Source organism: Panthera uncia, chromosome B4 (assembly GCF_023721935.1).
Source record: "Panthera uncia isolate 11264 chromosome B4, Puncia_PCG_1.0, whole genome shotgun sequence".
Classification (NCBI taxonomy): Eukaryota; Metazoa; Chordata; class Mammalia; order Carnivora; family Felidae; genus Panthera; species Panthera uncia.
In genome coordinates this window covers 137,551,919-137,566,634 of record NC_064809.1, presented here as the reverse complement: position 1 = coordinate 137,566,634, position 14,716 = coordinate 137,551,919, and the positions used below count along the sequence as shown (strand labels likewise).

At 62.5% G+C, this 14,716-nt stretch overlaps 1 protein-coding gene across 3 annotated transcripts in view; it reads left to right on the top strand.

Moving 5' to 3' along the window:
- Window positions 1–13,247, top strand: part of BRD1 (bromodomain containing 1) — a 31,885-nt gene extending 18,638 nt beyond the window's left edge. The window contains exons 3-9 of one of the 3 annotated variants that reach the window (XM_049626551.1): window positions 2,088–2,219; window positions 2,439–2,567; window positions 3,017–3,329; window positions 5,078–5,338; window positions 10,621–10,931; window positions 11,014–11,118; window positions 12,546–13,247. In XM_049626551.1, the coding sequence (XP_049482508.1) occupies window positions 2,088–2,219; window positions 2,439–2,567; window positions 3,017–3,329; window positions 5,078–5,338; window positions 10,621–10,931; window positions 11,014–11,118; window positions 12,546–12,812 (1,518 nt within the window). In that variant the 3' untranslated portion in view covers window positions 12,813–13,247. The remainder of the gene's footprint in view (window positions 1–2,087; window positions 2,220–2,438; window positions 2,568–3,016; window positions 3,330–5,077; window positions 5,339–10,620; window positions 10,932–11,013; window positions 11,119–12,545) is intronic. The other 2 variants (XM_049626553.1, XM_049626552.1) reach the window with 2 other exon arrangements.
- The last annotated feature ends 1,469 nt before the right edge of the window (window positions 13,248–14,716 follow it).

Here is a 14,716-nt window from a genome sequence, read left to right as displayed (position 1 = left end):
GCGGCCCTGTCGTCCCCCGTGCGGGGCATGAGTGCAGCAGGGACACGGCAGGTGGCACCCACCAGCTCTCTCCTGCTGCGTAGGGTCACCAGGCTGAACACCTTTTTGGTTGATGTTTTCAGACTGTTCATTCAGACTAATGGACAAGGTGATTTTCAGATGCTTTTGGGGGGATTTGGTTTTCTAAATCTACTTTTTTATTTGCTGACCAGCTGTTTATACAGCTGCTGTTAATGTTAACTTAATGCCTGAGATTTTTACAATTTTTTTTTTCTTAAAGTAGGCTCCAGGCCCCACGTAGGGCTTGGTGGAACCCACATCCTCAAGAAGAGACTTTCTTTCTACCAGCCGAGTTAGCTAACTGCCCTGTTCCATGCCTGACACCTTTATTTAAAGTTTCTTTATAATCTCTACACCCAACGTGGGGCTTGAACTCACGACCCCGAGATCAAGAGTCGCACGCTCTTCTGCCTGAGCCAACCACGCACCCCCACCTGAGACTCCAGTAACATTAAAAGAGGTTCTGTGATTCGCATCTGGCGGATGGATGGTGAGGCGGCCTCCCCCTAGAGCCAGAGAGCGCCTGGAGGGGAGGCTCCGGCCCAGCCTTCTTGTCCCCTTGCTAGTGGGGAGAGTCTGCGTAGCCTGGTTGATGGTCGTCTGCCCACAGGCCCTGTGGTTGGGGCATCGTGTCGCAGCCCCGTGCTTGTGGCCTCAGAGGCAGGTGCTCTGCGCTCGGACAAGGAGGGAGGGGCATCCAGGGGATGGAGCCCTGCCTGGTGGGTGTGCTGCTTTAGCTCTGTCTGGGTGGGGGGGACTCCAGGGGCAGAGTGGTCCAGAGAGAGCGAGGAGGGGGTTCGATGAGCGTGGAACACGCTCCGGAATCTGATGGTGAGCACCCTGCCCGAGGCCGTGGGTGTGCGTCCGTCCGCAGGAATGGTGAGGTGATGCCAGCCGAGGTGGGGACTTTCTCTCGGCCCAGGTCACACGTATGCGGTTGCAGTAGGCGTCCTGGGCTGCTGTGGCCTGGAGGCCCCAGGCAGCTGTTGGAAGCCCGCATGGGGACAGATGGGAGCGTCTTAGTGGAGCTGAGGTTCGGGGACAGGTGGAGGGGTGCCCTCGCCACGCCCCGACCACCTCTTCCTCCGCCGCCTGCCCCGGGCCTGCCCGAGAGCTGTGATCTTCAGCTGAGGCACAGACCGAGAGGGGTCTCAGCTCCTGGCACGTGGTGGTGCTCGCCGTGTGCCGCGGTGGAAGGTGGGGTCTGTAGGTGAGGACAGGAGGCCGCCGCAGGAGCAGACGGTGGCCCTTCGGCCTGGGCAGACCTCGAGGGACAGGGAGGGAAGGGTGGGCTGCGGGGGAGCCTGGAGGAGGGCCCGGCGCCGGGCCAGGCAGTGAGGGACACTTGGATGGGGGAGCACGGGGGGCCTTGGGTTGTAACTTTCTGGAGGTGGAGTGTCCCCCCAACCCCCGTGCGGGGAAGTCCTCTCTGGCCGTCACGGGGACGTCCTCGGCTGCCACGGGCCTGCTCACTGGTGGCCCTGTCTGGTGTCGTAGCCCGAGCGTTTCTTCCTGGCGCTGCGGTCGGAGGTGCGCCGGGCAGGGCTGCCGTCGGTGTGCTGTCTGCCGCCTTCCGCCTCTTTGCGTTTTGGAGGTGGCGTTTCTGTGTTTGAAGACGCCGGAGTAGGGATGGTCGTCTGAGGTCGGTGGCACGTGTGTTCCTCCAAGGAAGCACCGAGTGGCGACCACGGGCCGCCGGTTTCAGAGCCGTTGGGCGTGGGCGCCCCCCCACTCCCCTGCAGCAGTCTCGGCCCCGGGCTCTGCTCCCCGGGCTGTCCCGGCCACTCCCGGTTTCCCATGACCCCTGCTCCGGTGCCGGGGTCGGGATGCCCGTGTCCGTGCGCGCGCGCGTGGGGGCTCCCCCTGGCCCAGCGGGGCCGGCAGACGCCCCTTTGGCCCGCGGAGACCCCGTGGCGCTCCGCGGGGCGAGTCCGCGCTGGGTGGGCGCCCCGGCCGGCTCGCGGGGCCGGCACGGTCGGCGGCTCCCCCGGGAGGGTCTGAGGCCGACTTCCGGTTAATTTCCTCAGAGAGAAAACGACGAGGAGATTCAAGCTGCCAAAGAGAAGCTGAAGTACTGGCAGCGGCTGCGGCACGACCTGGAGCGCGCGCGGCTGCTGATCGAGCTCCTGCGCAAGCGGGAGAAGCTCAAGCGGGAGCAGGTGAGGCCCGGCGCCCCTCGCGGGGTCCCCGCGGGCAGCGTGAGGGCTTCCGGGCGGCGGGACGAGGGGGGGCGTCGGCCCCCAGCCTGGAGGCGGCCGGGGGCGGGGGGCACCGCGCGGGGCGCGCCTGGGGAGAGGCCGCGGTGGGGGGTGGGGCGCGGCCTTCCCCGGCGGGCGGTGCGGGGAGCGCGACCGCGTGACCGCGGGCCGTGTTCGCAGGTGAAGGTAGAGCAGATGGCCCTGGAGCTGCGGCTGACGCCGCTCACGGTGCTGCTGCGCTCCGTGCTGGACCAGCTGCAGGAGAAGGACCCGGCTCGGATATTCGCCCAGCCGGTGAGCCTGAAGGAGGTGGGTGCTCACGCGCTGGCGTCGGGGTCGCCCCGCGGCTTCTCCGGTACCCGTTCCCTAGGTAGCGCCTTAGCCTGCTCAGCTGCTAGGCGTCGGTTTCTACTGGACGTGGGTTTAAGCTCTGTCTCGTTAAGACAGTGAAAACGAGAGGTGAAAGTCGCCTCTCCGCGAGCAGCCGGGCAGCAGCCGGTTGGCGGCTGTCCGCGCAGATGAGCGCACCGGTTGCCGTGTGTTGGGTTTAAGGAGCTTGAGTGAGCGGGGCCCCTGGCGGGACGTGGGGTCTATACGTGGCGCCTGTCGGCGCCGCCCCCGGGGGTGCGAGAGTCCCCAGGGCCGTGCGCGTGTGCGTGCGCGTGTCTCGTGTGTTACGTGGCGGGTGTATTGCTTGTGTAGGATGAATAAGCGTCCTTCTTTGTTTGTAAACGATTATTTTTCCTCCCTGAAATTAGGTACCAGATTATTTGGATCACATTAAACATCCCATGGACTTTGCCACAATGAGGAAACGGTTAGAAGCTCAAGGGTATAGACACCTCACTGAGTTTGAGGAGGATTTTAATCTCATTGTAGATAACTGCATGAAGTACAATGCCAAGGACACGGTGTTTTATAGAGCCGCCGTGAGGCTGCGCGATCAGGGCGGTGTTGTTCTGAGGCAGGCCAGGCGCCAGGCCGACAGCATCGGCTTCGAGGAGGCCTCGGGGATGCACCTGCCCGAGCGGCCTGCTGCGGCCCCTCGGCGGCCTTTCTCCTGGGAAGACGGTAAGCACCAGCCCCGGGCGCGGGCGCAGGCGGGCGAGTGTCCTTCCCCGCAGGCTGTGTCCGCGAGGCCCGGCGGGGCTAGCGCGCGGGCCGCACGCGTACTGCACGTTTGTTAGTAGCCTTGTGAGGAGGGGAAGGAATTGACTTCCTAGACGTGTTTTTAACCCAGCGCTCCCGAAGTACCGTGCTTTTTTAGCACGCCATCCACGTAAAAATTGCCGAGCATATTTTTCACGGGCGTTTACTTTGTCTTTACCACGTGCTGTGTATTTTGCACGCCTAGCACCTTTCTGTTCCCAGCGGGCACATTTCAGGAACCTAGAGGGACCCGTGTGGGCAGTGGGGACAGCCTAGGTCTGCCTGCTACAGGCCGAGAAGCAGGTCAGCTGGGGTTTGCACCCTGGGCGGGCCCCAGTCTGCTTCCGAGGATGCCTGTGGCTGAGGAAAGGCCTCAGGAGTGGCCGTGTGCCGAGCCCGCTGGACTCCGGCCGCGCGGGCTTCCGAGCGCGGGCGTGTGGCCCAGGTGCGGCACGGTGGTCTGTCTGTTCACTTGTTCCCGTCCTTGGGGACGGGGGCTGGTCCCTGTGCCTTGCTCTGGCCATCACGCCGCAGCCGCTAGGCCACCTCCCTGGAATAAGAAGGGGCTCGCAGGCTGCCGCGGATCGGGTCTTTGAGGAGACGGGCGAGTGGGTGACTGGTGTTTCTTCAGCAAAAGTCTGACAGTCAGGTTTCACTAGGGGTAAGTTCATGGCTGAGAAGTCCTAATGTGTCTCCTCAGCGTTCGTGCGGGGAGATGGCCGAGCTAGCGGGATGCACGTCACATCCAGTCTGCTTGGGCAGCGGCCGATTTCCCGCCGTGCCGACGCCCACAGGCCAGGCCGTTATCTTTAGGGCTTCAAAGGACGTGATTTTTGTTTACGTGAATGGTTTTGAGGCTCTGTCATTTGTGAAGTGGTGCTGGAGACAGCAGGGCTGCAAGCCGGCTTGTTGTGCTTCAGGCTTCCTTACGTATTTATTTCACGGTACTGGTGTCTTGTTACTTCGTGAAAAGCACAGATATTTTAGCAACACTTGTTTGTGGAGGAAGGTGCCGCTTGCTCCTGGTGGTTGTGCCGTGGCTTCTGTCTCCCTCTCGCTCCCCGTTTTATCTTAGATCTAAAGAGTGGTTTCTTTCTTGGCCACCTTTCACTGATCTAAGGTAATTTTGTGCTTCATAAGTTTTGTCGTTTTGTTGAAACCAAGAACCCTAGGGATTTTTGTAGTAAACGTGCCCGAAATGGAAAACTACCAGCGTATGGCGTGGCCCAGTTTTAGTAGAGCCACACGGCGGTCTGGGTCCAGAGGTGAGCTCAGACAGGAGCTGCGGTGGCCAAACAGAGTCTGCACGGGTGGCCCCGGGCTTGTGGTCAGCGGAGCCCGCCTCCCTCGGGGGCGGCCCTGGTGGGCCTCTTCCACCGGTCTTCACCAGACAGCGTGGTTCGGGCGCGCGCCGGGAGAGGCGCTAGCCCTCCTTCCGCGCACTGTGGCCCTGTGTGCCTGGCCAGCCAGCCACAGGCGTACGAGCTTTCCTCCAGGGGAGTCCGGACAGCCACGGGGTGAAAGCTGGTCTCCCTGTGGCAGTGCCCGTCGCGGGTTTGGAGTGAGCGTGGAGGGGCTTGTGGGGCTCCCCGCGGGCAGGGCCTGTGCTGGCGAGGTGGTCTCGGGGGGCACCGGTAGCCGATGACTGACGGGGTGTCCTTCGACTTCAGTGGACAGGTTGCTGAACCCAGCCAACAGGGCCCACATGGTCCTAGAGGAGCAGCTAAGGGAGCTGCTGGACAAGCTGGACCTCACGTGCGCCATGAAGTCCAGCGGGTCTCGGAGCAAGCGGGCCAAGCTCCTGAAAAAGGAGATCGCGGTCCTTCGGAACAAGCTGAGCCAGCAGCACAGCCAGCCCCCGCCCGCGGAATCAGGTATTGGAAGCTTTGAAGAGGAAAGTGCTCAGCTGGGGCAGGAGACGGGGGAGGAAGGTAAGCACACGCTCAGTGTCCGTCCCTCCCTGCCCGGGGTCCCCACCGGGCTGGTTTCCTGTCACAGTCGGTGCCACCGTGCTGCATCTCGGCCTTTAGGTGGTCACAAAGTTGAAGACCCAGAATAAGCCCTCTTTTTCCAACTCGTTGCTGAAAGACTATTTAGAAACGGTGGTTTAGGCCTCGTACGCCTCCCAGAATGGTTGTAGGGTAGACGTGGCTTCTGTGACAAGAGTGATGGCTGTTTTTGTTGGTCGTAGCAGCTCCCGAGAGGGCCGTGATGCCACTGTCACGTGAATCCTCCCCTCTGGCGTCCAAAGGGTGGACGGTGACGCACACGCCGTCGCCAGGGAGCGGGGAGCTGACCTGGAGCTGCCTGGTGGGCCTCCGACGTGTCACACACACAGCGGTGACAGCTGGCGACCTTAACGGGGGCGTACGTCCGGGAGAGGAGCTGGACACTGGGGACGGGTCCGTGGATAGGAAGTAGTTGGGAAGAAGCGCGTCCCCCCCGGTGCTCACGTGAGCCTCCGCCCAGGTGGCTGTAGGTGGCGGGCCTTGTGCTCGGGACACGCGCCGTCAGTGGTTTGAGCACCTGGAACCTGGTGGAACCTGCTAGAAGCAGCTCCTCGCTGTCCTGCGCTCTCCTGATCTTAGAGTCCGCCCCGTTCGGTGTCCCGGAAGGGAAGGCGCAGTGAGATCTCACACCACGCTGCTGGCGGTTCGGCTCAGAGTCCGAGCTTTCTCTCGGCGCGTCCAAACTCGGACCGCAAGAGCAGCGGGACAGGCGCGCGAAGTTGTTCTAGTTGGCTCGTGGGAAAAGGGCTTACGCGGGCCGTGGGCGTCTGTCGGCGGGGGCGGCCCCGCGTGCAGCCAGTCCCAGGAGGGGGCCGTTGGTGATGACCTTCCGTCCCCCTGAACCTGACCCGGTCCCCCTGTGGCGCTGCCCCGCGGGGCGGCTCCAGCCCTCGAGCTCCTCTTTCTCCTGGGAGTGGCCGCTTGTGCGCACAGCTGAGACTTGTGCGGCTTCCCCTCACACCAGGCCTGGTTTGTTTCCGCTCACAGGGCCTTGGCCTGGGCCCCCCGAGTGACAGATGTAGGCTCTCGGTCCTCCCTTGTGGGGGACAAGAGGAGGGGCTGCGTTCTTCGCCGGGGAAGGAAGGACAGGTCTGAGCACTTGCTCGCAGGGGCTTTGCCCCCCCCCCCCGCCCCGTTGGCACCCCCATTGCCCTTGGGGGTCAGGGCAGCCGCAGTCCTTAGGCCTGCAGTGGGGTGTGTATCTTCCTCCCTTCTGTCCACCCCCTCCCGCTGCCCGACAGGCGCTCCGGCTGAGCTGCTCTTTCGCTCGTCGTGGAAAAACCACTCTTGGCACGTTACTTGCCCTGAACAGAGTGAGTTGGGGGAAAGCTTGTCGACCGGTCATTCATGGTCGTCGGGAGGGCTGGTCCGGACGCGGTGTCTTCCCCAGTCGTCCGGCCGTCTCGGTGCACGGCTCGGGGTCCCCACCGGGCGGGCGCCCCCCACTGCAGCCCACGTTTGCTGCTCTGTGGTGCCGGGGTCATTCTGAAGGAAGACGGCGGTGAGGTCTAACAAAAGACGGCCTGGAATCCGTGTGGAGCATCAGGTCTCTTGTTAAAAGTGCGTAAACACGCAGAAAGGGTGTCTCCCTCGTGGCTGGGGGGAAGGGTGCTGGGGAGGACGAGGCCGCCTTCAGGGAGGCCCTGAGGAAGCAGCAGGGCCTCTGGACGGGGGTGGGGGGGTCCTCCCGCGGAAGTTGGAGAAGACGGGCAGGGCAGACACCGTGAGCGGGGGTAGAGGGCAGCTCGCCATCCTTCCCGTGAGGCCAGAAGCAAGCGTCTTCCGAGAGACCAGGTGCGGGACGCCGGTGGCATCCGCACACCTCAGGACGCGGTCTGTGTCGTAACTGGGCGGGGGTCGTGCCTGGGTCGGGCCCGCCGAGGCGCCCCCTCTGAAGGGGGTCCCCGGGGGCGTAGCCCTTCCTCCCACCCCCCGTTCTGGGGCCAGGGCCCCGGCCTCGGCTCTCCGTGCCGATGGCGCAGCTGGGTGGGCCCCGTCCCTGCCGCAGGCCCCGTCAAGGCGCCGGTGGGCTCGTGAGCTGCTCGGGGCGCTTGGCCCGCTTCTACCCGGAGTCTGGTTCCAGGTGACTGGCTGGGTGCAGAGCAGTGAAGACCGCGGCTTTGGGAGGACGAGCTGTGGGGCTGGCAGGGCTCAGGGCGCTGTCACCGAGCCGCCGACCGGGGCTCTCGTGTCCCGTCACTGGGATCTAGGCCGTACTTTGAGCTCTGTCGTCACGGGCCAAGGCCGTGCCTTTCTCTCTTCCCGAAGATGCAGCCGGGGTTCTGCTCGGCCGCAGGGTTGCGCTTTGCGGGGCCCTGCTTTCCCTACACGAGTGACACTGGAGCGTGCGAGGGCCCCGTCGCGTTTGCGAGAGGTCTCCCTTGGTCTGCGGTGTTGTGTCTTTTGCTTTCTTCCCTCTGGGATCGCGAGCGGAGGAAGCCCGAGGCAGGGGTGCTGGTCAGATGGCGCGCGGTTGTGGGTCGGAAGCGGCCGATGCTTCACACTGGAGTCTTCCCGAGCTTCCCGTGGCTTCGATGCAGACGCGTTCGGTCGGTGTTGCCGGGGAACAGCTGGTCTTGCAGACGGAACTGCGTTTTTGCTGATTTTTCCGGAGTAGCTAGTTTCAAGTAGGCGTCCTGAACGGGGAGCCGTTGTGTTGTGAATGAGTGGCCGCTTAGGTTTACAAACGGAGAGGTGGATAGAGTTCATTCTAGAAGGTAATTGAGCATCTCTCAGATGCAGTAAGATGATACAATTCTTAGCAGCCCGTGAGCTTTCGTGAGAACATTCGTATTTGTTATTTTTTCAAAAGTTTGTTTGTTCGAGAGAGAGCACGAGAGAGAGAGAATCTCAGCACAAGAGCCTGACACAGGGCTCTAGTTCACGAACCGGGAGCTCATGGCCTGAACTGAAATCAAGAGTCGGACGCTCACCTGACTGGGCCCCCCCCCCCCCCAGGTGCCCCACGTTCATACTTGTTACGAACTCCAGTATGGTTTCTGCTCAGGGTCCTGACTGGGATGCCGCCTCTGAAGGGCCGGGCAGCGCAGGGTGTTGGCTGATGGGGTGCCGTGGGGTTCACCAGGCACCGGTGCTGTCTTCTGTCTCACCGTACAGATGAGGAAAGTGAGGCTCAGGGGCTCAGCGACCCACCTGGGTCTCGCAGCTGGAGGTGGCGGTGTTTGTACCTGGTCATCTGAGTGGCCCTTGACCCCTGGCCCCCTCCGCCTGCCCCGTTCATACCCCAGAGATGCTTCCAGTGAGCTGCCCAGGCCGACCGCAGAGCAGGGACGATGGACAAGCAGAGTGGTCATGGCTGTGCCCCAGGCTGCCTTTGGGTAGAAGGAGGGGTAGGGAGGCCCTTCTGATGAGGCCTCGACCTTTGCTCCTGGCGAGGGACGCGAGGGCAGGAGAACGCCCAGTATGGGCCTAGCATGAGAGGCTGGAGAAGGTGTGGGTGACCTCGGCGGTCCAGGGCCCCTGTGTGCCTGGCAGGGACGTGGGCACTTGGGGTGGTGCTGCCCAGGCAGGAGCAGGCAGGCCGGGGGCCTGAGCCAGGATGGGAGTCCCAACTGGTAGCGTGGAGATGGCTCGTGAAGAGGGGCCCGGAGAGCCTGGCGAGGGACGACGCTCCCTCGGCCTCTAGCGGTCACCGCCTGGTGTCGCCGAGGACATCGGCCGCAGGGAGGGGGCAGGTGCTCTGGTGCAGGGTCAGGACGGGGCCTGGTGTGCGGGCCCCAGGAGAGGCTGGAGGCGGGGACGGGAGGTGGCGGGTGAGCCGAGGCGGTGCGCGGGGAAGGGGTGGCCGAGGCTCCTCGTGAGAGTGCCCCGCCCCGGCTCCCGGTTGTGGGAGCAGCTTTCCGGGAGCAGCTCTTTGTGCCATGCGGGTCCCGTTTGCTGAGCGCCCCCTGCGGGTGGGGGGTTTGTAAATGCTGTTTGCCTAAACCTGTTGGTGACTTTGAAGTGACGAGCAGGAAGGCTCTCACTTCACGCCAGCGTGCCTCGCGGTTTGCTGGGCAGCGGTGCGGCCACGGACCCTTTATACGGCTTTCTGCTGAGGACGTGCTCCCGTGGTGTTTGGGTCACCTGTGACGTGCCCGGCAAGCTTCGAGTGGCCCCGCAGAGCTGAGGCACCTGTCACATTGTTAAGGGAGGATTCTCAAAACGTTTGCTGAGACGGAAGCGGAACTTAGTAGCTTCCCGTTTTCAGGATGGCTGGATTGGATGTACTGACTTGTATTTTTTCAAGTGGCCTTGGGGCAGTTTGCAGGTTCAACGAAATAAAAACTATACCTAGTGATAATATATCGACTTAGATCGTATGAATTGTTATTCTTGGTTGTAGGTCACGTGTCTTGTAGCCCCAGGCAGCGGCTGGTCCTAGAGGCTGTGCCCTTGCCGGCCAGCCTGCCTCGCCGCCGCCGGAGGGCCTCCTCTCCGGGCCCTGGTGGCCAGCAGACCGACCTCCCAGGGCCAGGTGATGAAGTCGTGTTCTCTGGGCTTTTCAGGCTTCTTGTGTTTATGTCGGTAGCGTCAAGAAGCCTTTTAAATGAGGCTAAAATAGTCATCTTCTAAAGACTTCTTAGTTTTAAAGTCAGATTCTAGAAAAACTGCCCAGAGTAGAACATGGCAGAACGTGGCATAGAGGGTGAAGGATCTGGAGAGCTGAGTGCGGGTTTTCCTGCTTCCCTGAGCCGTTCACAGCCACTCGCCACTCCTCAGATGGGTTTATCATCGACTTAGGACACCCCGGTCAGAAATCACACGGACACGCTCGTGTCCTCCTGTTTGCTGACCGCGTGACCCAGGTCAGGACTGTGTGGGAATGCCGTGTTAGACTCCCTAGTTGAGTGAACTGTTTTTCTTCCTCAAGGTAAGTGAATTGTTGGTCGCAGAAATTGTCATGAACTCGAATGATGTGTTACTGTCGACATATGTGACGGAGTCGTTCACAGTTGTTTTCAGAGAGGAGCTTTCTACACCTGCGCACCCGGACCCGGGGCGCCAGGCCACCGCAGTCTTTGGTGTTAGGGAAGCGCACACAGTGTGACCCGACGGGCCCTTCACTGCTTGCAGACAGTATGTGTGATGCTTTGTTTCCTAATTGAATTAGTGTTTTGGTGGACTTCACATTTGTAGTAAGTTTTATAATAGATTTTATAATTATCAGTTTTCAAAAATCACTTTATTTATAATTTTTTCAGGAGATAAATCTCCCCCTAAACTTGAACCATCAGATGCATTACCTCTTCCTTCAAACTCGGAGACTAATTCAGAACCACCAACCCTCAAACCAGTAGAACTGAACCCAGAGCAGAGTAAACTATTCAAAAGAGTCACATTTGATAATGAATCACATAGCACTTGCACTCAGAGCGCACTGGTAATCGGACACCCTCCAGAGCCCACCCTCGCCAGTAGTGGCGATGCGCCGGCGGCGGCGGCCTCCGCGGTGGCGGAGCCATCAAGCGATGTAAACAGACGCACTTCTGTTCTCTTCTGCAAATCGAAAAGTGTAAGCCCCCCAAAGTCTGCCAAGAACACTGAAACCCAGCCAACTTCTCCTCAGCTAGGGACCAAAACCTTTTTGTCTGTAGTCCTTCCGAGGTTGGAGACTCTTCTGCAGCCAAGAAAAAGGTCGCGGAGCACCTGCGGCGACTCCGAGGTGGAGGAGGGGTCCCCGGGAAAGCGCCTGGACACAGGTAAATGCCACGGAGCGCCACGGCGCCGCCTTCTCTCCCCCAGGGTGTCGCGGAGCGGCTGGGCCCTCGTTCGCAGCCGACCGTCCAGGGGCCTCTTTATCCCCAGACGAGAAGCCAGACGCCGCAGCGTCCTCCAGGGTGGCGCCGTCACGGGCTGGCTGGGGGCGGGGGGGGGGGGGGGGAGCGTTGCACGCCCCGTGCACCCCCGGGAACCCGATGGCGCGTGCGCGGCGGCGTCTGGCTCATGGAGCCCGCCCGGAGGGACGTGCGCGGGGCGGGGGGGGGGGGGGGGGTGCCGGTGGCGCGCGCCCGGGGCTGCGAGGGGCCTGCCCATGGGCTCCAGGCGCCCCTTTGGGCAGTTGCTCAAAGCACGTGGTGACGTTTCTCACTGTTCTGTGTCTCTGTGGGCGCGTGTAGGGGGAGGACCGCTGTCTGCGGAAATGACGCGAGGTCGTGTCACTGCTGAGCTTTTGCAACTTAAATTTGTCGAATTCACCGGGAGGTTCCCGCTCACGTGCCGCGGTAGTGGCTCTTTCGGGGTCTCCCCTGTGCTGGGTTGGAGGGAGGCGGCCTGTGTTCTGGCACAGCCTCCGTGTCCCCTCCAGACGAAAGCCGAGGAGGCCCCGCCAGTTCTGCTAGACCGCTGTCACCCTTGCGTCGCGCGAGGACGCTGGCTGTGCCTCTGTCGCCTCTTCCCGGAGGTGGGACTGGACGTGCCTGTCCTCTGGGCTCTCGCCGCGGACCGAGGCCTGGGGTGCGTGCTGGTCCACCCGTCACATCGAGACGCGGGAGCGCCTTCGGCCGCCCGAGCGTCAGTGTGGTTTCTGGTGCGGGCGAGGGGTCGCGCTTCCTGCTCCGCGGCGCACGGTTGAATTCTTTTTGTTGCCCAAGTGATGGTTTGTAAGTTCTACCTTGATTGCATCTTTAACTAATTTTATAGAAATTCTGTGTTCACGTGCTTGTATTTGGATGGGTGGATACCGAGCCGGTCCTTTGAAAATAATTTGTCAAAGCCTGTTTTGTTTCTGAGCGACGTGCGGCCGCGCGGGGGCTTCGTGGACGGCGGACGGAGCTCGTCTCCCGCGTGCGGTGCGGTGCGGTGCGGGGGGCACCGGGGTCCGGTCGCGGCGCGAGGAGGCGAGCCGGGAGCGCGCCGGGCCCGGGGCTGAGCTGCCGATCGGGCGCGCCGTCGGGGGAGTGGTCCGCGGGGGCCCCGCGGCCGCCCTCGTGTGCCAGGCGGGTCCCGCCGCGGCCGCGCTGCCGGGGGCTTCGCGGGCACCGGCGCGGAGCGCCCCTCCTTCCGCCGGCCGGCCTCTGAGCGGGGCCCCGCAGGTTTCTGGCGCTGCCGCGGCTCCCGCAGGAGCGTCCGCGAGCCGGCCGCGGTCCGGAGCCTGACTGACACGGGGGTGTTTGCTTTCTTGTTCCAGACTGGCAGTAGATACGGTGGACGCGGGATGAGCCCTGTCGCCCTCCCGTGCGGCCCGGGAGTCTTAGTAGCACCAGGACCTGCTCCGCACGCGGGCCTGACGCTGCGCATCCGGCTCCCATTTCTGGCTCCACCTCACCTCCGCCTCCGTGCTCTCTGCGCGCCCCGGATCGCTCGCTCCGAGCGGCGCTCTCCGCCATCTGAGGACTCGAACTGTTCTGAACCTTGTGATTTTTCCAAAGATTCATCCGTGCGCTCTGCCTTGTAGGGGTTCTTCTGGCGTCCCACAGCACGCCGCAAGATTTCCGAGTTAGAGTGAACACAGATCCCTTCGTTTGGAGACACTCGGCCCCCCCGGGGGCTCCCTGCTCTTGAGCTGTGGGCGGCGCCGCGGGCCGGGGTTAGAGCCCCCGACTCCGCTCTTCCGGTGCCACGTCGCCTGGGGCCTGCGCTCCGTCCCCCGCTTCCTTCTTCCCTGACGCTTCTGTGATTCCCAGAACGGGCTTCCGGGCCGGCACTTTCCTGCTTCTGGTCTCTGCTCCCGAGACTCCTGCTGTGTGCACGTGGTGTGTGTGTGCGTGGGAGAGAGAGAGGGACAGAGTCAAGGAGAGAGAGAGACAGAGACAAGGAGAGACAGATGAGACAGGGAGAGACACAGAGACAAAAAACAGTCAAAGAAACAGACACAGAGACGGAGAGAGACGGAGACAAGGAGAGACAGACAGTCCAGGAGAGAGACACAGAGACAGAGACGCAGAGAGACCGAGAGGGAGTCGCGTTCCTCCTCGGCTGCTCAGGGCGGCGCCCCCGGTCAGACTAAATGGCTTTTTCGCTGTTTTCCAGGTTCTCACTCTAACTACTAACACGCTGGGTAGCTCACTCTTTGGACCCTAATCACTTTCTCTTGTTCACCTCGGACGGAGTTCTGCTAAGCGGTCATTTTGGAATGCAGAAAGATCGCTGCACCCTTGTGTGTCACTTAACTCTTGTGGAGGAGCTGCAAACATCGGTTCAGCCTTTTTCCAAACAAAAGCCCAAACACCAACACGTGGAGGAGATGTGATGTGCCCCACCCTGCCCACCCCCTCCTGTAAGTCCGAGCCAGACGCCCCGGGAGTTGCCGCCCGGTGCCCCTCCTGGAGCTGGCTGCAGCTGGCAGGGACGCCTCCCTGCCCGTCCCGGCCCCGTGGGTAGGTGTGAACGATGCCAAGGGCGGCCGCGGAGCAGGGTACTTCGCCTGCGGCACCTGCCGATGACTTACATGGACAGAGATTCCGATCCCGCCTTCGGCAGGCACGGTACCGGCCCAAAAGGACCGGGGGTCTCGGGCCGGGCACGGGCGCAGGAAGGAACCCTGTGCGAGGCGCGCGGCCCAGCTGGAGGATGTGTGAAGCCTCCTTCGCTCGTTAGCATCTTTCTTTTCTGGGTTTCTACCCGGCCTCCCCCCTCCCCTCGCTCTCTCTTTCCCTTCCTTCCGGCTGGTCGGCCCTCAGGGAGCATTGAGCGAGCTGGGCAGCTCGGTCTCTGGTCACCGTGCCCACTGCTGCTGCAGCAAGCGGGAGTCCTGCCCGTGGGGCCTGGAGGTGTCCTGTGGGAGCTTCCCCTGCCGCGGCTGTGTCTTCGAGGAGTTGGTCTAGGCAGAAGCAGGGTGGTTGGCATCTTATCTGCCGTGTTTTCACGGAAAGGTTGAAAAACGCACAGAAATGCAGTTCTGTCGCCAGTAGTGAAAATAAAGATGTAGAAACAGGTTAACGGATGGCCCCAGCACTTGAGGAGGCCCAGTGCGGTCACCGTGCCCACCCGGCCTCTGAGGCCGGTCCTGCGTCGCATCCCCGATCGTCCTGTTTGGGGAGCCAGGCGGTAGCCTGGGTGGTGGCGGGGAGATCACTGGTGTCTACGCTGCACAGCCTGTAGTGGACAGCAGCGAGTGCGGCCCACCCTGCTTGCTCGGCCTCTCACCGGGTGCCAGCCGGAAGGTTCCTTACGGAGCAGCGAGGCTGTGGCCGGTGTGGGTCTCGGCTGCCTCTCACCGGCGGAGCCGCCAGCGGCTTCTTGCCACCTGGCTGATGTGAGCCTTTCACAGCAGAGCTCGCGGCCTCAGGAAGCTTTCTGTAGGGCTTTGCTTCTGGCACTGCTGGTCGGCTGTCTCAGGAGGCCCCTGGGGCCCCCCCC